This window comes from Notolabrus celidotus, chromosome 9 (genome assembly GCF_009762535.1).
Source record: "Notolabrus celidotus isolate fNotCel1 chromosome 9, fNotCel1.pri, whole genome shotgun sequence".
Classification (NCBI taxonomy): domain Eukaryota; kingdom Metazoa; phylum Chordata; class Actinopteri; order Labriformes; family Labridae; genus Notolabrus; species Notolabrus celidotus.
In genome coordinates, this window is record NC_048280.1 from 25188637 (window position 1) to 25213866 (window position 25230).

General features: G+C 39.5%; 1 protein-coding gene across 4 annotated transcripts in view; it reads left to right on the forward strand.

Moving 5' to 3' along the window:
• The window catches only part of mfsd3 (major facilitator superfamily domain containing 3), a 36968-nt gene extending 12399 nt beyond the window's left edge, over positions 1 to 24569 (forward strand). The window contains exons 3-7 of one of the 4 annotated variants that reach the window (XR_004632496.1): positions 7201 to 7348; positions 14954 to 15054; positions 18078 to 18187; positions 22146 to 23015; positions 23050 to 24569. Coding sequence is in view for 3 of the 4 variants with exons in the window: in XM_034692525.1 (XP_034548416.1) it covers positions 7201 to 7348; positions 14954 to 15054; positions 18078 to 18187; positions 22146 to 22352 (566 nt within the window). In the remaining variant the exon portion in view is untranslated. Of the gene's footprint in view, positions 1 to 7200; positions 7349 to 14953; positions 15055 to 18077; positions 18188 to 22145 lie in introns of all 4 variants that reach the window. The other 3 variants (XM_034692525.1, XM_034692527.1, XM_034692526.1) reach the window with 3 other exon arrangements.
• Positions 24570 to 25230: the final 661 nt, after the last annotated feature.

A 25230-nucleotide genomic window follows, 5' to 3' on the forward strand; every position in this document is an offset into this window, starting at 1 on the left:
CTTTAGAGTTTCTTCTGGGGGAATTTTATGTCTTTTAAAATATGTTTTATTTCTTTATCTTGACTTGTGTGTTTTTATGATCTGCCTGTTTTATTTCGCTGCCTATGTAAAGCACTTTGTCACTATTATTATTATTATTATTATTATTATTATTATTATTATTATTATTATTATAGTAAAATAAGGGCAGAAAAAAGAGCACAAATAAAGAAAAAAATTAAAGATGAATAAAGTAAAAATAAAAATTGGAGGTATATACAAAAGTTACACAAAGGTATAATAGATATACAGGCAGTTAGGACATGCGATGAACATCACTGTTTATTTATCATACAGTGATACCCTTCTATAACCCAGGATGCATTCTTTAAAGACTGATTCTTTAAAGACTGTTACTTTAAATAGCAATAGCAATTTTATTTATAAGTCACATTTCATTACACATAAGCTCAATGTGCTAAAATTCTATCAACACTGTATTTACTCAAGTACTTAAATAAACATTAATATAATGTTATTTTTCAGTAAATGAAAACAAACAACATCCCTGTAACCTCTCAGGTTTGAGTTGTGCGCTGGGATACATGTTGTTTTGTTTCTTGTCCCATGTTTCTGAGCCCTTCAGGCCATGGAGAACTCCTTGACATCTTTATGATCTTCAGGGACACCTGGTGGGCTGACACGTTTGTGTGCGTGTGCGTGTGTGCGTGTGTGCGTGTGTGTGTGTGTGTGTGTGTGTGTGTGTGTGTGTGTGTGTGTGTGTCAATAGACCAATATGCATAAGATATTATGAAAGTGTGTATAACATGGCTCAGTTTACTGTTTGTCCTTAGGGAGCCTGTGGAGCTGAACAATGTGCGCACGTGTGTTCACATGGACTTTTTTAACATGTGTGTTGTGCTTGTATATATATATTAGTGTGTGTGCACACCGCTGTAACATGTAGTGTGTATGAACTGTTTACTGAGCTCTCAGCGGGGAGAGATATTGTTGTTCTGCTGGGTGACAGCGTGTCCTCGGTGATCTCTGCTGCTCAGCCAGCTCTTTTGTCTAAGCCTCTGCATGGACGTCTGGATTTGACCTGTTTGTCCTCGTCGACCTCTCACCCTCATCTCACCCTCTTCTAACCCCTTCTCTTACTCTCATCCCACCCTAAGCCTTATTGATAACACCACACAACCCCCTTACCCTATACTACATAAAGGTGTTATGTGTTGAAAATGAGGATGACCATGAAGGCACATACTGTATACTCTCTGTCAAACATCTGGTGCTATTTGAGCTCAGGCAGAATGTGTCATACATTTCTCATTGAGTTGTTGCTATATTAGTTGGTGTGCTGGTTCTACTCAGAATAACAGACATGTTGACGCTTTAAAAGCAGTGTGTGATTTACAGAGCCCAGCTGGAATTACGGTAGCTTCATAATTTGAATCAAATCCATCTGGATCGAAACCTGTACACAAATAATTTATTTGAAATGTCTTAATTGAAAATAAAGCATCAGAAATAGAGTTGCAAAGGGGTGGAAAATTTCTGGTAAATTTCCATGGGAAGTTAAACGGGAATTTTGGAAATATTCCTAACTGGAAACTTTCCATGGGAATTATGGGAATTTATGGGAATTAACTGGGCATTGAGTGTAATTTAATGGAAAGGTATCATATCCAAGCATACATATTTATTTTGTTATAAGCAGACATCCATCCAAAATAATACAATTAAAACAGATTTATTTGCGAGTAGAACTTCAAGTGTTAAATATTTTATTGAACAATCAATTATTTCATTGAAGAACAAAAACATGGATGTTGAGTTAAATATTACTTATCCCCCTGACCCAACCCATTCAAACATTAACAAACATGCAATCCGAACAAAGTCCCATTCAAAATATTATATGAAAAGAGCCCCTCTCCCTCCAAAGAAGTCCCATTCAACATGCAAATAAAAAAGTATCTTCTCTCAAGCCTCTGCAGGATTCTAGAAATCATCTGTGCATGTGATGGAGGAATGCACAGTGCATGTAAGGGGCTTGTCTCAATAACCCTGCAGTAAGCAGTGTGCTATGTGCATGTCATTGAGGAATAGCATAGATATTCAACTGTACTTAAAATGAAATCTGGTTGTTTTAGTCAGGATAATGCTAAAATATATTTTCCCCAACTGTATTTAAGTTCCCTATTAAGAGCCAACCTTCAATTTAGTAAATTCATGATTTATTCCTGTTGAATTTTGCAACCCTAATCAGAAACAGTTTTTACATTTACAGAATCGAATATTCAAACTAATTATGGTACAAAAAATGTTGAAGAAAAAGCTCATTATGGGGGTCAGACTAATGTTTAAGGGCAGCTTGATTTTTCAGATGATGCTAGAGGTTCTGAGTGGCACAAAAAGAAACAGCAGATCTTTCAGTGTTGTTTCTACAATAGATGAACAACTCTATCACTCTGACCAGATTTAGCCTCAAAGTCTAACCCGGGGGTTACCAAAGTGTGGCTCGGGACCCATTGGGGCGTCGCGACATGTCTTCCAGAATATTTTTTTTAAAGTAATAATACATTGCATGATTTATCATCATTGTAAAAAATTAGTTACATTGTTACAATGAGTTACATTTTAAATAAAACCTTGCAAATGACATTTTTAAAAAGTTATTTTCTGCCTTTCTTTGTTGCCAGATGACTCCTAAGGTTAGGGTTAGTTTACAGTGAATTAACAAGAGCATCAGTTGCAGCAGGTTCATTTATACCAGCACAGGTAACACATCCACACGTGCATATAGGTAGGCTAATCTTCTACAGACCAGCTAAATGAAGAATGAGGCAACATTCAATCACTTTGAGGGACAGTGGGGGACGCAAGTCTTTGGCACTTTTGTTTTGGGGTCACAGGCTGAAAAGTTTGGGAAGCCCTGATCTAACCACATGAAAGAGAAAAAAAATGATGATCAAAACCAGCATCAAAAATCAAATGGGATCACTAGACTCTTCAGTCCTCAGCAGAAAGATGTGTGTTTCCTTTGATAATCCCAGTGCTCATCTGTAAACAAAGCACCCTGTCTTTGTTTCAGGGTGCTTTGACCTCACTGTAAGTTCTTTTAAGTCTATTAAACGATTCATGTTGTCGAGACCAGAAGAAACAAAACGTCCTCTCTCTTCTTTCTGTCACTTTCTCTCTCTCTTAGTGTTAGTTGTGTGCGTCTGTGCTGTCTGCCTCTAATGTAAACATAAACACACAGCCTGCCATCTCTCCTCTGTTTCCTCTTCACTAACCTCCTAACAGTGTCTCTGTTCATTTACCTCCCCCTCCTCTTCCTCTGTCTTTAGCTGTCTCCATCCCTCGCTGCGCTCCCTTCGCTTCAGTCTTGTTTAACTCTCATCTCCTTAAATTTATTTTCAATAAGTGCATCATGATTGTCACTACATCTCAATTTTTGTGCCTTTGCTGTCTCCCTCATCCTCTGTCTTTATCTCTTCTTCTTTTCTCATTATCACTGAATTTCTCTTGGCCCTCCTTTATCCCCCTCTTTCTCTCCCCCTCTCCCTCTTGCTCCTATTCAATCCTCTCCTTCCCCTTCACTCTGTTTGTTTAATCTTTGCGGATGTCTAATGAAATCCCTGCTGAAATGGACAATTGTTGCTTTGAGAATATTTATAGAAAGGAATAATCAGCATGGTTGTGTTTGTCTGCGCGCCCTCCCCCCTCTTCCCCCTCTCTTTAAAGAAATAATTAGTTGAAGGCAGGACTGTGAAAGCTCCGAGCTTTGAGCTTAACAACAGGCAGACAGGATCGAGAGCATGGAGCCATGGGTAAACAACCAGGCATCATGGGTACTGCTGCTGCCAGTGTTTACTTTATTTTGACTAATATGCTCACCGCAGAGTTGATGCAGCTCAAGACAGTTCAGCAGAACAGACACAGATTAAAACGTGATCATTCACAGAGAGGGTGTCAGTATCAGCACCACTCACACCGGGTCATTTGAGCGTTATTTGATTTATCCAAAAATTTGCTTTAATTCTATGTCTGAGTTTTGACCTCCTCATTGGTTTAGACTTAAAATCTAAATGTGTGAACTGTAAAGTCACGTGATAAAAAAGTAACTCTACAAAGAGCAAACACAGTTCATTACCCAGAAACTACTGGTGGTGTGTGTCTTCACAATATGGTATCGTTAGATTCCCCAGACCAGTGGTTACCAAACTTTTTCTGCAGGGTCACCCTGTGGTCCTTGATCATTACCACACACAACGACACATAAACATGTGTTAATGGTCATATACACAGAAAATAACAAAATCCAGTGTCAGAATAATCATTTGGAAAATTGTGAAAAATACAGATTTGCAACTTTAGCTTGTCACAGCTAGGGTTGCAAAGTGGTGGAAAGTTTCCGGTAAATTTCCATGGGAAGTTAAGCTTGGGAATTAACTGGGAATTTAGGGTAATTTAATGGAAAGGTATCATATCCAAGCATAAATATTTGTTTTATTATAAGCAGACATCCATCCAAAATAATACAATTAAAACAGATTTATTTGTGAGTAGAACTTTATCAAGTGTTAAATATTTTATTGAACAATCAATTATTTCATTGAAGAACAAAAACATGAATATTGAGTTATATATTACTCATCCCCCCGACCCAACCCATTCCAAAATTAACAAAAATGCAATCCCAACAAAGTCCCATTCAACATGCAAATAAAAAGTGCATGCAGGCGGCGTGGTCTCAATAGTCCTGCAGTAAGCAGTATGCTATGTGCATGTGATTGAGGAATAGCATAGATATTTAACTGTACTTGCATGAAATCTAGTTGTTTTAGTCAGGATTATGCTTAAATATATTTCTCCAACTATATTTAAGTTCCCTATTAAGAGCCAACCTTCAATTTAGTGAATTCCTGGTTTATTCACGTTCATTCCCATGGAAAGTTTTCAACTTTCAAAATTCGCGGAATTTTGCAACCCTAGTCACAGCAAACCGAAACACCAACAAGCCAGCTTTACAAAGGAAGCAATTGGGACTTTGCAACATGCATGTCCACATTTTCAAAGTGTGGGTGGCTCACTGATGATGGAGGTGAAGCTGTCATGTATTGCTAGCTGTGCAGAAAGGTGTGTTTTTATGATACTTTAACTCAAGGTGTCCCCCCCTAGGGTTCCCAACCCCTCCAAGTTTCCGAATCCCTGCCCTGCACAATGTCATAGACTCTGCCATGTTATGATCTGACTCAATTCAGTTGCCTTACATCGATCTCAGATGATATCACACTCACATTCAACTATCAATTACATTTCTATCAGCTCACAAATAAAACAATCTAGATTTTTTGCCAATGATAACTGAACTGTTCCATTGAATTAAAGGATATCAAAAACAATCATTTCCTTTTTTTTATGAATAAAAACATTGCTTAAACACTCTGTTTTAAATTTAAGGTGCAGGTCAGTATATTACCCTGTGTCTGAGTACACTGCATGTGGTCTGTGCTGAACCTGTCAATCCACCTTTCTCCAAACTTCAAAATATTTCCACACTTTGAATTTACCCCAGAGAGAACAGTAAATGTTAAATCACCAAATCCAAAACATATCTGCCAAGCAATATTATCAGACTGTTTCTCAGCCACTTACTGTAACCTGCCTGGCACTTGGATGTAAACAGTGAACACACTTGCTATGGTAATTGTTAAATTAATGTAATGTTCAAGATGATGAGGATTGATTACTTTCTCTTGTATTATGAAATTGAATGCAGAGCTGAGATGTTTTATTTGTCTCTTGGGTTTGGGACTTGGTCTGTTGGTCGTGCAAATGAAGCACTTTGGAGTTGTTAGTTTAGGTTGTGGGGAATTGGGATGAGCAATTTTTAAACCTTGTTTTCATATTCTATAGAATTAATTTAATGTAAAATTCACTTTGTAGAAAACCATAACTAAAATAATTGCAGTCTTGGTTGAATTGTTGCTAAAGAAATCAACATATTAATCCGAATTGATGTATTGTAGAATCGTTACTTACTTTGATATAGAGACTTAGACTCGCCCTATAGTGCTGTCTCCTCTTATCTTTTTTGTTTATACTTTAACTGAAGAAAAGCACCCCAGTCTGTCAGACAGCTAGATATTTGATCTAATATGTGGTCTGAATTTAAAAGGCTAATTTGGTATACATTAATGTGGTCCTCCTCTGTAATAACTACATGTGAATTGTTAACAGTGAAACATGAGTGACAGAAGTGAGAGAAAAGTGTTTCCTGCACACTGGAATCACATTTCCTTCCCCACGTTTCTGCCTGGTTGTCACGCCGCTGTTACAGCGGTGACACTCTCGTTCTGCTGCTGCACTCCCGATCACTGGGAGCCTCTCAGCTTTCTCTTATTATTATTTTTTTCATTTCAGTCCGTTTCATCTGCCTTTTTTTCTTCCCTCTTTCTCTATTTTTGTTTGTCTCCTGGCTGACTGAGTGAGTGAGTCGTCGGTTGTGTTGTGTCGTCTTTGACAGCAGTCTGGGAGCCGAGCTGTCACTCATGCAGCTCCTTGGTCCCACTGTCTTTCTGAAGTCAGTCTCCATTAATATAATAATGGCGTATAGTCGGTGCCACTGAATATTTTACTGTAATGTTCAGCAGAACATTACCCCCACACTCAACGCCTCACAGAGAAAAGTCTTACTGTCTGACAGAAACTTTTTATTTTGACTGAAAGGTCTTTGTGAGGTCTGTTTCATCTGTGGAAGTTTTTGTGTTTTTGTTGTGTTTTCCTTTTTGTGCTTTAGGAAAAGTGCTAGGCCCCCGTTTGATAAAGTGACTGAGGGTAGTCTTTTTCTTGTCAGGCATCTATTATTGACACTTTCCAGGAATAGGCCTAGGTGTGCAGCGTGTTGTTGCGCAGTATTTGATTCTGCACTTGTCATCTATGGAAAAGCATGTTGTTCTGTCTGTGAGGCTAAACAGTTCAGTACAACATCCTCATTGTATTAGACTGTGATTGGATTAGACATGTGTATTCAGGAGGAGTCTTAGGTGTGAAATAGTAGGCCTAATGCTTAGTCATACACTCTGCTGTAAATACATTTTGTTTGTGTTGCATTGTGTTATGATTGTTTACAGTCTCTTTTTCCATTTTGTCTCCTGTCTCTCATCTTCATCCCCCTCCATCCACCACTCCATCTTATCTCTGTGTACACAGGTGAGCAGGGTGCAGTGACCATGTTTCCTCTGTTTCTGCTGGACCATCACATGACGGCCCGCGAACTCGGCTTCTGGAACGGCGTCATCGCCATGGGCTTCTCCATCTGTGGGTCGTCCCTCGGAGGCCTGCTGCTTGCTCAGTTCAGGTACCCTGCACCAGCAGCACTATTTTGGGTATCTCTTACCAAAAAGATGACATAGCTGTCTTTTTAGGATTAATTGGCACTAAATTGTAAAGATTGACTGTGAAAGTTCAAAGTTTTTGCATTTCATTACACCTACCTGGTTGTTGTCCAGATCTCACTAAGCTGCAACTGACAGCAAATTCGATGTTTTGAGAAATCATAAATCATAATGCCTCAGAAATTAAGTTAATTGAATATATACTAAGGCTGTCGAAATTTACATGATAATGACGTGTTAACTCAAATTCCCCTGAACGCCACTAATTTATTTGACGTGCGAATGATGCGCGGACGTTCTGTGTATGACCCTCGGCCCGCCCCGTAGTTTTGGGAAATCAGGAATCGATATGGATGACAAGAAGAAATGGACAAGACCAAAGTTATCTGCATTTACTGTCGATGTGACGGAAACGCATGGACAATGCGTCTGTTGTTGTGATGCATGAACTCAATCACTTTGTGTTGTGCTGCTTAAAAAAACAGGATGATTAGTTAGTTGGATATTACATGGTGGTAGTGTAACGCCGTAACTTATTTAATCTCTTCGGAACTGTTAAACTTCAACAGCGTTAACTAGAAACTTAATTAATTATACTTAACGGCTGTGGGGAAGAAAGAGCACGGCGCAACTTCTGCTGTGTGTTGTGATGCCTTTATTGACTCTTCCTCAACATAGGACAACAGCACATCGAACACATGTGACACCTTCACTTCAACTCAAAACCATATCATCCTGAGCAACCTTAAAGAGGCAGTGCAACATATGAAATAGAAGTATTTCGAACTTCATTAAAGAACTCAACGATACAAATCCTTAGACCAGAATAAATCTCATCTTACAGTAGTATTACTAAGTAATGTTACATTCAGGTCAAAATGCCCTTTCAGCATATTTGTTGAGCATGCAGTTCCTTTGATGTCGTGTGGTGATTGTTCTGGACAGTATTTATCATTGTTTTGGATTGCTGCAATAATAATAAACATGCCTTTGCATAAAGCAAGCATATTTGTTCACTCCCATGTTGATAAGAGTATTAGAAACTTGAAAATTATCCCTTTAAGGTACATTTTGAACAGATAAAAAAATGTGCAATCAATTTGAGATTAATCGCCAGTTAACTATGGACATCATACGATTAATCGCGATTAAATATTTTAATCGATTGACAGCCCTAATATATACATAAACATATTAAAGAATAATGAATGTCCAAATTTTTCGGAAAACCAAAGGAGACATCTTCAAATATTTGTTTTTGATAAAGAATCCATCCATTATCTTGACCACTTATCCCGTTGGGGGTCACGGGGGGGCTTGAGCCTATCCCAGCTGGCCACCCTAGACAGGTCGCCAGCCTATCACAGGGCTAACACAGAGAGGCAGACGCAAACACTCACACCTACGGGCAATTTAGAGTGATCAATCAACCTGGTGAGCATGTTTTTGGACTGTACCTGGAGAGAACCCACACTTGCACGGGGAGAACATGCAAACTCCACACACCCGGGGATTCGAACCAGGAACCTTCTAGCTGTGAGGCAACAGTGCTACCCACTGCACCACCTTGCAGCCCCTTTCTATAAAGAAGAGCAATTAAAATGCCAACACTGCCTTGAAGAAGCTAGAAAGAAATAATGAAAGGTGTTGCTTTGTAAAAACTACAACAAAAAAATCTCTAACATTTGACTGAATCTAAAAATGTATAATCTATGTTGATCAACAAAGTAATTAATCAACCAATATCCACTTGTATCATTCATATTTTATCAAGGTTCAAGGTTACTTTATTTGTACCCATAGGTACAAGCAACTCAAAGGCTGAAAGGGTTAGAAAGATCTCTTAAAGGGCGCAGAGAACACACCCTGATATGATCTGATAACAAGATGGTAGAAAGATGTAAAAAGTGATGACGTACAGTGCAGACCGTTGCATAAGACTGAACATACTGTAAACGTTACTGGCACTCTTTCATCTCATTATTCCAAATTCCACCATCCTCATCCTCCTCCTAACCCTGCTTCTCTTCTTCTTCCTCCAAGCTTATTCTGACTCCTTCTTTCCTGCTGTTCCTTTCCTTCTCCCTCAGCTCTGCTCATTACTTAGTGCCCGCTCTTCCAGTTTTTTCAATTCTCCTGCTAGGTGTGTGTGTGTGTGTGTGTGTGTGTGTGTGTGTGTGTGGTGTGTGTGTGTGTGTGTGTGTGTGTGTGTGTGTGTGTGTGTGTGTGTGTGTGTGTGTGTGTGTGTGTGTGTGTGGTGTGTGTGTGTGTGTGTGTGTGTGTCTTTCTGCCAGTCTGACTGTGTGTGTACAGTAATTTAAGTAAACATAGCCTTGTTTGAGAGCTCAGGGACCCCCTGTGTCTGGTGTGTGGTGTGAGAACAGCATGAGCAGCAAATCCATCACACACTCCTGAGCATGCAGACACACACACGCAAACACACACACACACACATACATACACACATACACACCCTCAGGGTTCGATCGCAGACGACTTGCATCTGTAGTTAAATGTATTTCTCATATTTACAGGCCGATCCTAATATATGAGACTTCATGGTTAATGTAATGACATGGCTGTAGTAAAGCATGTTGTGCTATATTTATTATGGTTATCAGATGGACTTAAAACCCCAGTGTTTTCCTCAAATGTCACAGTGTAAGATACAGTGTGAGAGTGCAGAGCTGCACAGTTTCTTGACTGGAGATGATGAATTTTAACTCATGTTTCCACAGCATGTTTGAATCCAGCTTTGGATCTATACTATAGTCTGTCAGTATGTAACCTTTACATGTTTCCCCCCTCGGCACATTGACTTCATGCCATCTGATCGTCATTGCATAAGGTTGTACGTCTGCTTATACTAGGATCACATCATACAACAACCCAGCCTATGGCCAGTGTGATGTAATGGGAACTATAAATAACAGCACTGCCTTTATGGAGGATAGTATGTCAGCTTCCACACTGTACATTTCTGTTCTCTTAAAGACTCTAATAATTGTATCACAGGATCAGGATGAGGTGGAATGTATTATGGCAGTACTCGACAGGCAACACTTTTGCTTACTTCTTTACCTGTGTGCTAATGCCGTATGATGTCTAGCGCTCACCCATTACTTAACATGTATCGTTTGCTCCGTCTGATGTCATCCTTTTTGTCCTGGTGTTGTGTTTTCAGCAGACTCCCAGGTTTTTCTCCTCTTGTAAAGTGACACTAGCAAAGAGCGCAAGCCTCCACAGGCAAAATTTTTGTTGAGAGAAAAGCACTTCAAAGGATGTCATTGTGGCACTCTAGATTTCAATCTTCAGGTGTTGGTATCTTGTAAAGGCAGTAAAATGTTCACACACTGACAAAGACAAAACCCTTTTCTATATGAATATATCTGGAGTAGTTTGAAAATCAGACAAGCTGAGTTCAGTATTTTAGACTCAGTCTGTCAGTTATTGGCTCTGTCTGAGATCACCCACTGGCATGGCTCACTATAGAGTACACCATAAGGGGAGGTTGCCATTTTTTGGTGCTATCCTATTTATTCTTGCTCTTGACTAAGTGGACTCCTTGTACCCCACAATGCGTTGTGAAAAGTAGTACTGTGTAAAGTAGTGTACAACCAAGATCACTAACCAAGTTTTATGTACCATCCAAGCAGCAACCTCTGGTCTCAAAAGATGAAGCCCTAAAAGAGATCACCCAACAAATAACAAGACATGTATAGATTGAAATGATACTCTGAAAGATTTACACTGAAAGATTTTACTGCATGAGGTTAAACCAAGTGGCAACCTCTGGTCTCAAATATGAAGCCCATGCGGAAGTGTTATAAACTGCAGTTCAACAAGTGTCCACTTGAGGTTGGCTGCAGAAACACCGGTAACCACATACACACCAAATTCAAAAAAGACGATCTTTGCAGCATTAATAAACATGTTTACAGCCTGGTTCAAAAATGGCTTCGGTCTCATATCTCTATTGGCTTGGATTTTTTTCATAATGCAGCAGTTATATCTTAATAGAAGATATTAAGATTACGAGTTTTGCCCATTTAAGGACATGACTGACTTGATTTACAGGCGGGAACACTGTAGCTGTACGTGAGGAGGCTCAAAGCTTGCCTCTTTATCTCACATTAGCTCGACAGAAGTTACGTTGCATCCAGCATTTCCAGTATGGCTCCTGCTGACGATTGGCTTCAAAACAGCGCTTCAGAAACAGATGGGTGATGTCATGAATACTACGTGATACCATCATGCTTTGTGGTTCAAAGAAAAATGGTAGACAGGCAGCACAGAAAAGTTCCAAACTGGTGGCATTTTCACTCAAATCTGGAAGCTGTTTTATGAAGAGAGGCCAAAGACCGTAATCCGTATGCACCAGATGAATCAATGAGTAGTGGTGCAAATACGGTTTCCATATTTTGTTAAGAATACAGTACTTTTTAATTATTCATAATATTTGATTATTAAAGGAAATGTATACTCAGTTTAATAACCATATCACTGAAATTCATGCATATTCATATTGATCCTCAGCTGTACGTTTTTATTATTTGACCACAATTACCTCATTATTGGTGTCATTTCTTGGAAAGTAGTTTTAAGTTGTTAGTTAAAAATGAATAAACTGGTTATAAATACAATCAACTGTCAGATAAAAACTTCTCGCTCCTTAGCTCTTTACGGTTAAACAGTCACACAGATGCACATGCACAGAGAAAGAGAAAGAGAGAGAATGGTGTCCAGCAGGCTGTGGTCCCACCTCTAAAAGCTCAGTTGGAAGGTCTATCCTCAGCACCATCAGAACCGGCTGAGTGGTCAGTGAATGGCCCCCTTTACAAACCGCCACCAGCAACCTGAGAACACGGCTATTCTTATCTGGGCCCGGCCCGTGTGAGGTGGCAGCCAGGCAGGTTCTCTTTCTCACACAGAAACACACACACACACACACACACACACACACACACACACACACACACACACACACACACACACACACACACACACACACACACACACACACACACACACATTCACAAGTACACACACACACACATTCACAAGTACACACACACACACATTCACACGTACACACACAGCATCTCCTGAGAGTGCGTGATATGAAAGGCTGTCATTGAGATGGGAGGTAAAGAAGCAGAGAAAAGAATGTCTTTAGCATGTGAATGATGCAGGATTGGTTTTCCAGCAGAGGTAAGAGGTAAAGAAAGACTGAAGGGGGGGTGGTGAGGGGAGGAGAAGGGGAGAGGAAGGGAGAGAGAGGGAGAGTGTGAGAGAGTGGTATGTATTTTTTAGTGTGTTAAAGTAAACCATGAATTAGGACTACTATATAGCACAATAAAGGAATGAATAAGCCATATTGAGATGTAACACAGTGACTTTGATTTACCGTTGTTAATTAATTAATTAGTTATTATTATCATGCAATAATACTTTCTTTATTGAGTTTTTTACTCAGTTAAGTCTCACAACCCTACACTTTGATGGATTATTTATGTGTGAATGTAAAAACCAATAAAATACATTAAATAAATAAGTATCATAAGTACATTTCAGGTGATTTAAGGATTGATCTGCAGCCAAAGGAGCAAATACAACAAAAATATTTTGAAGTCCTCAACTTTGGTCGTCATATGAACTACCCAGATATCTATTTATTTAATTGATAAATTTTTTTTGTTGATGTTTGAGAAAAATGCCAACTTTTTCTTGTTTTGTTCTGGCATCTTAAAATTGACCATTTGCCTTCTTCCTTATCTTGAAAGAACTAAACTGACTAAGCTGATTGTCTTGCTTTTAGAAAGTTGGTATCATAAGGAGGATATTTTAACAGATAAGCTTGGGTGGAATGGTTTTAATAATTTGCAGTTGTTTTCGAATATGTCATAAAACAAGAATCAGTAGAATCAGTTTGAAAAAGGCTTATTTATATACCATGAAAATAATTGTCACTTCAGACTGGGCCATTAATGATATCAGCATGGGAGATGTATGGATATATTATTTAATGTTGTAACTGATATTTAAGACTAAAAGCAAGGGACTGAATAAATTAAAAAAAATGCATTTATTACACTAGAAAAATGTCTTACTTACTTATTTTGGGAACACTGTAGTGAATAATATGTGAAAAACACAACTAGATACAGAGTTGTTATTTAATCCGTTATTTTCACTTCACTTTTTTGTGTGTTTTGCTTGTTTTGGTTTATTTCAAAGGGTTGCACCTGAACCACTTACTTACAGGCATACTTTCATACACACATACATTTTTACACCTTGAGCACATTGCTTGTTACTTGTCCACTTTTGTACTATTTATGTTTATATGTCTGTGTGTGTGTATGTGTTCCTGTTGGCGCCTCTTGGTCAGGTCATGTTTGTAAATGAGAACTGGTTCTCAAACATTTTTATCTGGTTAAATAAAGGTTTAATAATAATAAAAAACCCTCTGACAGGAATTACAGCAATCCCGACTCATCTGTAAAGGGTTAAAAGTAGATCTGTACAAACTCTAAAAAACTGAAATATATATATGTTTTGTTGAATTGGTCTCAGGTGGTTTCTCAGCATCAGCAGACACATAGGTTCAGGTATAAGGATCATTATCCAAAAGGAAATACATTATTGATGTGTTTTGTTGAATCGTTAGTTGAAGACCTGGACCACATTATCACAGCAATTATCCACTAATTAATAACTAGACACATAGCCAATGATCAGTTTTATACCAGATGAACTCACCTAGTGGTGTCCATGTTTAATACAGTGTTTAGAAAAAGTCAGCGAATCAGGGAGTAAACATATTAACAGTGAGCAGGGTCACGGGGGCCCACTGGGTTTCATCAGTTTTAGACCCGACACACGTGCTGGATGCGCGTTTGGACAGTAGACACTGGTGATGAAGCAGGAGAAGAACAATAATTGGAAAACTTGAGAGGAATTTAAATCTAAACATCTGATTAAAACTGCTCACTTTTCCACTGTGAGCACTTCTCAAACTAAATCAGATATCCTGCTTTGTGAAACGATCCCTTCCTCCTCTCAGCCTTTTTTACACATAAATAATTACATGCATAAAAAACATAAACAAACACACACAGTCCTTTGAGTGGCAGGCATCCTCTGAGTGATTGGCATCGTTAATCCCAGATGTCACACAACAGTGTGAGTGCTTGTGTACATGTGTTTGTGTGTGTGCTTGTGTGCGTTAACAGTGATTAATTATCGTCCTCATGCTGGGGATCTCCTTAGGTTATTGATTACGTCACGAAGCAAACCCACAGGGGGATGATTTTCTTGCACTAACAGGGAATCAATTAGTGTCTGGGGACTTGTTTACTTAAGCACGTGCATGCATGTAGCTGTGTGTGCGCGTGCATGACTGCTTGTGTGTGTGATTGTGTGCGAGATGAAAAGAAAGGCAGAATTTCATTAAATTTAATGATAGCAGCCTTGGGCCCCTGCCACCAGACATGACTATACTTCTCATTAACAGGTTAAACTTGCTGAATATGACACTGATGCTCCGTTTGTTGGTCTCTCCTCAGCATCGGGGCTCTGATGAGGCGTGTGTTTGTGTTGCGTACCATCAGCATGGTCTTCCAGAGCTCTCTACTCACGGTACTGGAACCATCACCCACCATGAAAGGTGAGAAAACACAGCTTCAACACACAGAACCATTTTTGGAGATGTGACACGGTCCTGTTTGTGTGTTTCTGTTGGTGTTCTGGTGCAAACATGATGGCTACACCTCTATCCTTAAACATATTCAAGAAAGGAATAGAATGACCCCATCCCTCTTTTATTTGTCTCCATGAATAGTGTATGAGTACAACACGTGCTGTTTATGACTTCTTTGGATAAACATATTTAAACGTTTAAGATCCTGATCCCACATACATGCCGTCCTCATTTGACCTGCTAGTCTCTTGAATAAACACACAGAACACAGAGTGATGAACATGCAGAGACATGTTAATACATGGCTTTAGGTAAGCAGTGTACTGTATGAGTAGTCAAATACATTGTCTGAAAACAAGCCAACAACAAGTGTTTATATTTACATTGGGTGAAGTTAGGTTAGCTTTTGTTGAGATTAATAACTTTTTATTCAACTGAGATGCGGTTTAAAGGCTGCTGTTTGAATGTGCTCGTTAATCAGCTGTTATACACATAATTATGTACTTTGATTGTTAGAACGTCTAACATAACACAACACAACAAGTCTTTCTCAAAAACACAACAAACAAACATGCTTTGTAAATATGAGCAAAGTTGAGACAAAGCAAACAGAATGAGAGTTTCTTACACACAATAATATATATAATAATACGCTTTATTTCTATAGCACTTTTCTAAACAAAATTACAAAGGGCTTCACAGAAAAACACAGAAAAAAGTAAACAGTAATAATAACAATAAATATAAACAACAGATAATAATTACATTAAAAATATATATAATATATATATATATATATATACACGTATACATATATACATATATACATATGACACACACTGCTCTGCCCTTGTGTTGAGGTGGTTTTGTTTAGTTTGCTCAGCCCACACACATTTGTGATGTAAGGTCGATTTCTGTTGTCCATTTTTCTGAAAGAACGTTTCAGCTGACATGTTTGTAATCTGATATTTAAGTTAGGTAACATGTGTAGAACAGGATTTTATGATATATATACTGCATGTTTAACCCATAGACTGTATAAATAATGGACGTAGTATTTGTGACGTCACCCATCTGTTTCTGAAGCACTGTTTTGAAGCCAATCATCGGCGGGAGCCATATTCGAAATGCTGAACTCAACCAAACTGCTGTCGAGCTAGTGTGAGGCAAAGAAGCGGGCTTTAAATCTACTAGCCAACAGCTACAGTGTACCCACCTGTCAATCAAGTCAGTCATGTCCATAAACAGGCAAAACTCTTAATCTTAATATCTTCTGAACTGTTGTGTTACAAAAAATTCAACCCCGTACAGTGTGTGCTGATAGAGAAATGAGCTCTTCAGACCAAAGCTGTATTTTGAACCAGGTTGTAAACATGTTTATTACTGCTGTAAATGTTGTCTGTTTTGAATTGGTGTGTATGTGGTTTCTGGTGTTTCTGCAGCCAGCCTCAAGCAGACGCTCTATGTACTGCAGTTTATAACACTTCCTCATGGGTTTCAGATTTTGAGACCGGAGGTTGCCGATTCACCTCATGCAGTAAAATCTTTCAGTGTAAATCTTTCAGAATATCATTAAAACCTATGCATGTCTTGTTATTAGTTGAGTGATCTCTTTTAGTCCATTAGACAGGGTTCTTAAACCAGTCATCTCAGCTCTTCTCTGCAGCAGTTTTTCTCATTTTTGTTCAGGACAAAAATAAAAAAAACATCTACCTCTTAGAAAACGATGTGCTTTATTTGATGTAGAGGTTTTTTTTTTCTTCAGGCCTCTGTCATCAATCAAATTTAACAGGTTTTCATGCAGAAACCCCTCTTTGTCACATTCTACCTGTGATGTGAGGATGAAAGCAGACGCTGCTTCTTCTAAAAGGCAGCAGGATTCTTCTTTAATTAGCTATTTTGAAAGCTAAAAGAGGCAATAGTTTTTTAAATGTGGAAATGAAGGCAGCTATTTTCAGACATGGACCGTGATCACATTTAATGTTGCGCTCTTTAGTATTAACAAAAAGACAGGAATACTTGTGCAAATATTAAAAAGGGAGCAATGGAGAGGTTAAAATTTCGCTCATCGTCTTATTTCTGCACATCTGACATGTATGAAGTGAGCTAAGATGTTGGATTGATAGTGTTTGAGAGCTACTAAAATGTCAGACAGTGTCCAAAAGAAGATAACTAACCACTGGACTACAGTTCAGTCTTTCAAACCCAATTGTCAGCATGAATATAGAGAGAGTGGATGATACAGAGGACGTTGATAGACAGGTGCTCTCTCTCTCTCTCTCTCTTTTTCTCTTTCTCTCTCTCTCTCCTCTCTCTCCAGAGAGCCATTCAGTTATTAATGTCTGAATGACACATCTGATTCTGTTACACAGCCGGTTTCAAAGCTTTTGGGATTCAGATCGTCATCATTCATCTCTGTCAGAGTTGTCTGTTCCCCTGTCAGGCCCCTCAGACTGAAAGTTGAGGCCTCCTCCCCCCACCTTCGCTCTTCGCTGCAGTAAACCCAGAACAAAGATTGCAGGAAAAACTCAACCAAAATTGAGAGAAGAAAAAAACTGAAAAGATTTTTCAATATTACATGATAACCCTCCGCTTCCCACTCTTCCAGTCTGATCATTCGGTGTGACTCCATCATTGTTGTGTTGCTGACTGAAGAGTCTTATTCAGGAAAAGCTCTGGCGGCTTGAGTGAATAATTCAGTGTTAGCGAAGCAGAGACAGATAGGCTCTGTGGTTCCTCTGTGTTTCCCCACTAACAGCACTCTGCCACTTCCCCTCAGAGGATACACTACATGTGTTTTGGGGACGATGGAGGGGGGGACTACAGCAGCATACCGTCTCTCACTGCTTTGTCTTCCTGCTTTGACTCCTTCATAGAGGAGAATAGTGAGAAGAGTAGCAGAACAGATAAACTGATACTTCTTTTGCAGAAAACTTGCTGCTTTCAGACACGTTTTCCTTGATTTTGCTCCGATGTGTTTGCTCCCTCAGGTATGGCCGTCCTGAGCATGAGCATCCAACACTTCCTGGGCGGTCTCATCACCACGCTCACCTTCACTACCATGATGCATTGCACTCAGAGGGCTGAGGAAGGCATTCAGGTAAATTCAACTTCACTCATACCTGCCAGCAGCCTTCATCTGGAGCCCTCGAGCTGCTGCTGTTGAACACTTTCATTCTTACATCACTACTTTTTAGCTGCTGTCTCATTATGTGCTGTTAGGTCATCTCCTGTGGAAGACAACACATTCTTCCTCTTCTTTTCGGCCTGTATCCCTCCCTTTTTTCCTCTCCTCTGTCTTGTTTTTATTGTGCCATTATATAATTTTAGGTCATTTCCTTTGTTGTCAAATGGAGGCATAGAGGGAAATCCTCAGACCCTGCCCATGGTCACCTATACCTGTCAGTCTCATCAGCTGTTTCCACCTGGAAAATCTCAGCCCTGCTCTCTTTTCATTGTGTCTTTCCTTTTATTTCTTGTCATCCCCCCTTCTTAATTTTTCTGCCCCTCGCTCACATTGTCCCTCTCATCACCTCACTCTTGTGTCTTTGTCACCCTATAGTCCTTTAAACTCTCTATTTTCCTCTCCTGACTTTTTCCTCTCCTCTGGTTTTCTCCTCTTTGACATAACTCCTTTTTTCCCCGTCGTAACTGGGCCATCAGTGCCTGCAGGTGATAGCTGTTCACACAGCTATTCAGACGTCACTCAGTCAATCTCTCAAGGTGACAAATTATCATTTAAATTGCTGTCACTTTTAAAAAGAGGAGAAGAAAAGAGGACAAATCACATGCTGTAGCACAGTTATAAAAATGTGGTTACAAATGAAACAATCTCAACATGATGATGTGAACCACCGTTAATTTGAGATGTTCTCAAGACACGTATACTGTTTGCTCCTGAGTGTGTTTGTCCTTGTGTGAGCGCACACACAGGAGGGGAGAGCATTAGCCCCCTGAGCTTGCTGTGTGTCAATGTGTGTGTTATTGAAGGCGGTACTATCCGATGGCAGAAAGCTGATAGTGTGAGTGCTTGTTAACGATCCCCAGGAGAAAGAAACCCAATCTGTTAAACAAGTTGCTCAGAATAAAAGCACTCCACTTAGCTGTGGTCACACAGAGCTCTGTACCTCAGTGTGAGACCACTGTTACAGAGCTGAGAGTCTGAACTCACCACAAGCTCCTCAACTCCTCAGCGAAGGCATCCTCTTTTATTTCCAGTGAGAAGTGTCCTGTTAATAGTTGTGATTTTGTTCATAAAGAGAAGAGAGTTATTTAAATAAAACAATGGATTTTTAGGCAGGTTGTGGAAGCGTATGGTAAAATTCATTGTTGAAAACATTCAAGGGTTATTTTTTTAGTATGGCCTGTCTCCAGAAAACGAAAGAAAAGTACTGTTCATATTTATAGAATGAAAACATTTTGGGGTGCAAGATTTCCTCAGTCTTTATTGATTGCTTAATTTAAGTGAAGCTATGAGGTAACCATTAAAGCTGGGGTTGGTAGTCAGATTCTATCTATCTACAGCCGGAGTAAACCTGAGAAAACACTAACCAATCCCTGCCATCAGGAGCCAAATTATGAAACCAATCAAATCCTGTCCTGCTGTTCTGTCCGCCTCCTGCGCGTAAGCAATAAGAAAAAAAATAAGCAAAGTGTCACCTTTTAGAAGCTTAAAGCTAGGGTTGGTAGGTAGATTTAGATACACTTTTTGTCATACTGGTTAAAATGATCTTTATGTCCTGAGGGCAATCAATACATAATGTGTTCCTAAAAAAGAGTGAAAAAAAGCTGCTATCTACAGCCGGAGTAAACCTGGGAAAACACCAACCAATCACCGTTTTTGGGTCGCAAAATTTTAAACCAATCAAATCCCGTCCTGCCGTTCTGCCCGCCTCCTGCGCGTACATTTCCCCAGCATGTACTCCTCGTCCCCGTCTCCTGCCTCTGCTTCCCCTGACTCTACTGACTGCCCCTCTCCCTCGACCCGGGCCTGTCCTCTCTGACCCGATGAGGTGCTTTGCTCAGGACTGTAGTCTTGATCAGAGTATAAAAAGCTCTCACCATGGGGGCTCTGACAAGCAAAAGAATGTATGAAAATACATTACTACAGAAAATGTATATGTACTGTAGCTTCCGTCCAGATGCTGTGAGGATGACGAGCCGATTCGTGAACACATTGAGCTTTAATAACCGGTCACTGTCGGCCGTGATCACGCCAACAAACAAAGCAACAATCAATGTTTGAATGAATGAAAAACTTCTCCTCTTGCCTCTCCTCTCTCCCGCTCGCAGACTCTACACCTCTCCTGATGCATTCACTAACCGTCAACACTGTAGGAATTAAGAACATCTACACTAAACACGTTTAACAAACAGTAGAGTTGTTACAGTATTACATGTGTTATAGCTTTTTTCCTGATATCGTGTCACCAGAACAACTGGATAATGCTAGCATGACAGTTGTGTGTACTAACAGCAGCCATGTTTGTTTGTGTTTTTAACTTTTAACTTTGTTTTGATGAGGACCGGTTTTGAATCAGTCACGGTCATATGGCAGTGAATCAGTGGTGCTCGTGCACGTGAGCAGGAGCTCCAAGGGGTTCTGGGGGGAGGGGTTAGACGGAGTCCTGAAGACATGCTACATTCAAATTCATGCTAGTTTTCCGGGACTACCAACCCCAGCTGATTTTGAGTGCCTGTGTTTTTTGTCACTTAACATCAACTCAGCCTTTTTCTGCAAAATGCCAGTCTATGTTCAGCACTCACTTGGAAGCAGCTATGTATGTTCAGTACTTGGTGGGTAAAGTTTGACAGTGAGAAGTAAGTTAGCAAGCAGGAGGACTTTATTTTTATCTTTAGGTCATTTAGTTTTTTACGGTTTTGTATTCATGTTCGGAGCATACTGGAGCAGGATTTGCAAAAAGGTGTACGTTGGGGCTGTGATGTTAAACCGGTGCATCAGATCACTTTTCGTATGCTAACCAACAGTTATAAATTAGAGTTTATAAAGTGTAGTTGTTGTCACGTTACAGTTAAAAAAATGTAACGTAGCTACAAATAAGTAATTACCTCGTCACTCTGCAAAAAGTTGTCTTGAACAAAGTACGGTAGTGTTAAAAGAAGACCTGTATATAATTAACTGGCTCCTTTAACAATTGTAGGCTATGACAAGACCCACATCTTTATGACAGTGGGTGATGGTGCTCATGGGAAATGCAGTCTTCGTCCTGGAAAAAACACTACAGATTTAGTCCAAATGGTTCACAGGAAAAAACACGTTATGGAAAGACAGTGACTTTAAAAATCTTTCTATATTGATAGATTCATAAAGCTGCTGACAGAGAATTTTCTGTAAATCTACTAATTAATTATTTGACTCGTCATTGCTGCTTTAGTCTTGAAGTGATGTCTTTATTTAATGGACAGATTAATGCTAAACTTTAAAAGGAGAAAAGAGTGTAATGGATAGATTTATGCAGTGGATGGTCTAGGTGTCACTAGAGACCATCTGTTGTTACCTGTCTCACCTGAGCTCTTTGGCAGAGGCAGGAGACCGGCAGAGATTAGGTAATCCATGTCCCTCTCTGTCTCTCTCTCCCTCTCTTCTTGAATGAAGGCTAGGATCAGATATTCTTCCCAGTTTGGCCTCCATCCACCCACTCAGGCCATGATCTCACGCTTTCTCTCTCAGGCTTCTACTCTTTTCTTTTTCTTTTTTTCCACTGTTTTCTTTCTCCCTTTTACAGATTCATGCTTCCTGTAAATCACACTTAGTTTATGTTTTTTTATTTTTTATTTGTCTGTTTCGGAAACATCAGCTGATAAGATTTGCAACAGGATACGATGAACTGCAACCTTTTGTACCAGTATTGGCATCTCATCTTTCACATGTTCTCCCTCCTTTTCCCTACAACTTACCTTTATTTTCCAAACCCTCTCCTCCTTTTACTCCACTCACTTCTCTCCCTTTTACTTCCTCCTCTCACTCTTTTTTCCTATCATTCCTCCTTTCTCTCCTCCTCATGTCTCTCCACTCTCTCTCTCTCTTTCTCCTTCAGTCAACCCACTACAGTTTCCTGGCAACTCTGGAGGTGTTAGGGAAGCTGACGTTCAGCGCCCTAGCAGGAGGCGTGGTGGATTGGTTCGGGTTCCAAGTTGCCTTCCTCTTCTTCCTCACCCTGTCCGCTGGGACGGCTCTGCACGTGTGGACGGCTACCTTCACTGGTGCTCTCAGGGAACACCAGCTCAAAGAGCAGCCCAAGTGAGATCGGGATGCGGGTCTTGATGAGGGGCTTATGCAGGTGCTGAAAGTGTGTTTGAGCAACTTAGAGAACCAGTATTCAGACAACTTCAAAGTCCTTTAATGCAGTGAAATAAAACTCTCACGACTTCAGCAAATCATTTTAGTACAGTAAAATGAATAAGTTTACTTTCTGGTTCTGCCATTTCTTAAAGGAGAAATCAGCCATGCTTTATGTACTCTTATTACAGAGTGTTTCTTTTGTCATTGCACTTGCAAAACTGGCCTTACTTTTTACTTATGTTGCATTTGAATTGTTCAGAAAAGTCTTAATATTTACTGTAGCTTGAAGACACTCGCCAATGCAGAGTAGGTTAGGATGAGCACATTGATATTGCTGTATTGGTTAAGGACAGAATGGGATCATTGCGTCCAATAAGAATGAGAAACTGATGTGTAGTGGGCAAATATAATCAAAGCTGTTTTTATCATCTGAGCCATTTTACTGTTTGAAGAAGCCAGCAATAAGAGCTGCAGCTACAAGCAATACCGCTACATAGTGATGCTTATTCCATCATATTGTACTGTATATAAATCTGTTAATTTCCCTGAGTTTTATTGTTTACGGTTACTAACAAACGATTCTCTACTACCTCGAATCAGCACTGTATGTTACATGTAACATGAGGTGAATGTGCAGTAGCTGCAACAAGTAACATGAGGTGAATGTGCAGTAGCTGCAACAAGTAGAGTCCACACTCATTCACATTTAGTAAATATAATACACACATGCCATGCTAACTGAGCTGCAATACTTAGCCAAAGTATGTGTATAGTTTTTTAACCTGTTTTATTCTGAAAGGTATGGTAGCCAATTAAGGCTAACCGATCTGAAATCGCCCAAACCATTTGCATTAGGGGAAACGTGCTGCAAGTTCAGAAGGGATGCAGCTTTATGAACACGCATGTGAAAGTACAAAACAAATGCAATGGTAGAAATGTTCTGCATATTAAAAAAGTGGGATACAAGAAGAAAAAAGAGCTGCATTAACAGCAAAAAGGTTGCAAATCCACAAACACAGAAACACAGAAAACATGCGGGAGAAATGCGCTTCAAATCAAGACATGTCAACAAAACAAAAGTGCTCCGGGCCCCTGAAGGTGCTGAGTGGAACAGGTTATTAGTGAACAGTTTTTTCCTTAATTGAACTTAAATTAACTTGACAAGATAGCTGTTAAGATAGATAGTATAGTTTAATGACAGGGGATAATATTAAAGTATAGTTCAATGACAGGGCGTTACATTAAAATTAAAGTAGCTGCAGGGTAAGAAGTGGTGATTTTAGCTAACTGTCTGAAATAAAGAATTACTGTTTGGCTATTTTTACTTCTTATAAAGCTGTGTTTCTGCAAAGTGGTCAGTGAGGCCCGACCCACAGAGAGATCAAGCACCCCAGAGGCCTGAAACACTGCCGGTGTCACATCATCATTTTCAGCAATTTTCTTTCATATTTGATCTCTGAATTCTTGCATCTTTGGGAATATTTGCTGTTATTGCAGATGTTTTGTTTGTTTTTGGATTTGCAGAACTTTTCTCTTTATACTGATAGTTTGGGTCGTTGTAAATCGGTTAGCCTTATATTTCACCATAGAAAGGGAAGATATATGCAGCTATTTATTCTATTTATTTAACTGCAGATTTTTTAAATGATTTTTTTTCTTTATTGAATCAAGCACTAACTGCTCCCTTATTGTAGATCCCTTCAGCCTCATTGCATGGTGTCAAAGAATCAAATCTATAAACACTTCGGTACGTCTGTACAATTGAACAGTGCTCTTGATGAAACTTGAAAGACTGGTAATACTGGTAAAAATAAAGTTTTTCAACATATTTTCAATCATGTGTTAATTAAATGTTAATAATATGTACTGTAAAAGCACAGTTATTCTTCCTGGTACTGTACGCAATATTAGATAAAATTCTCAGAGCCTCAAATATGAATGAAACAGCAGCGCAGAATGTTTTTCCCTTTCAAGGCTCCACCGGAGAATGTATTAATACAACTCTTAAATTGATCATAAATTTGGACAAGTTTGGCCAAATTAAACAGCTGGTCACCATCTTTCACTTTCACTTTCAAACTAAAGAAACATCAAACCACATCATTACTGTTTCACCTGTGTAGCCAGGGTCACAGCCTTGAGATTTGCACACAAAATAAAGCTGCTGAGTGAACCTTAAGAGTCTGTTGTCTCTTTTTTTGATCCCTGGTATTTAGCTCCTTTCACCAGATTTGACCACACTTTCTGTCCTCGGGGAGGAGCGGTCCTGTGTGGTCTTTGAGGACGCTCCAACCTTTGAAAATCCTCTGTGGCTTATAGCTGCTTGAACACAACAGGATTGTGTTTGCTTTAGCCAGCTCTCTGCAGAGAGCTGGCTAAAGGCTACAAGAGTGAATAGAGGCCATGTCACAGGACCCACAACCCTTACAGCTCTAATGACACAACAAATGCAGCAAAGGAGGATTAGACCAGCTTACACGGCCCCTCAATACACCTCCACTTTACACTTTCTCACCCTGCCTCATTATTATCTGGGCGTTCTGTTTGTGTAGCGGGAGTGAGAGGGAGGGTTTGAGCACAGAGGCTTATGTTTTATCCTCTCTTTATTCCCAGTAGAGAGAGGGAGAGTGTTCAAACAACAGGCCTGTTTAGTTTGGTGTCTTCTAAAAATTGCACAAGACACCATAGCCTTCAGCTTGATGATAGTAGAAAAGAGGGATTCTTTACTTCACAGTTCATTTAATTATCATGAACTAGCCATAAATGTCCAGATTTACGCAGCTTCCTTCAGAGAGGAGAAGGGATTTAGTCACCAATGTGAAATCTTGAAAGGAAAATGG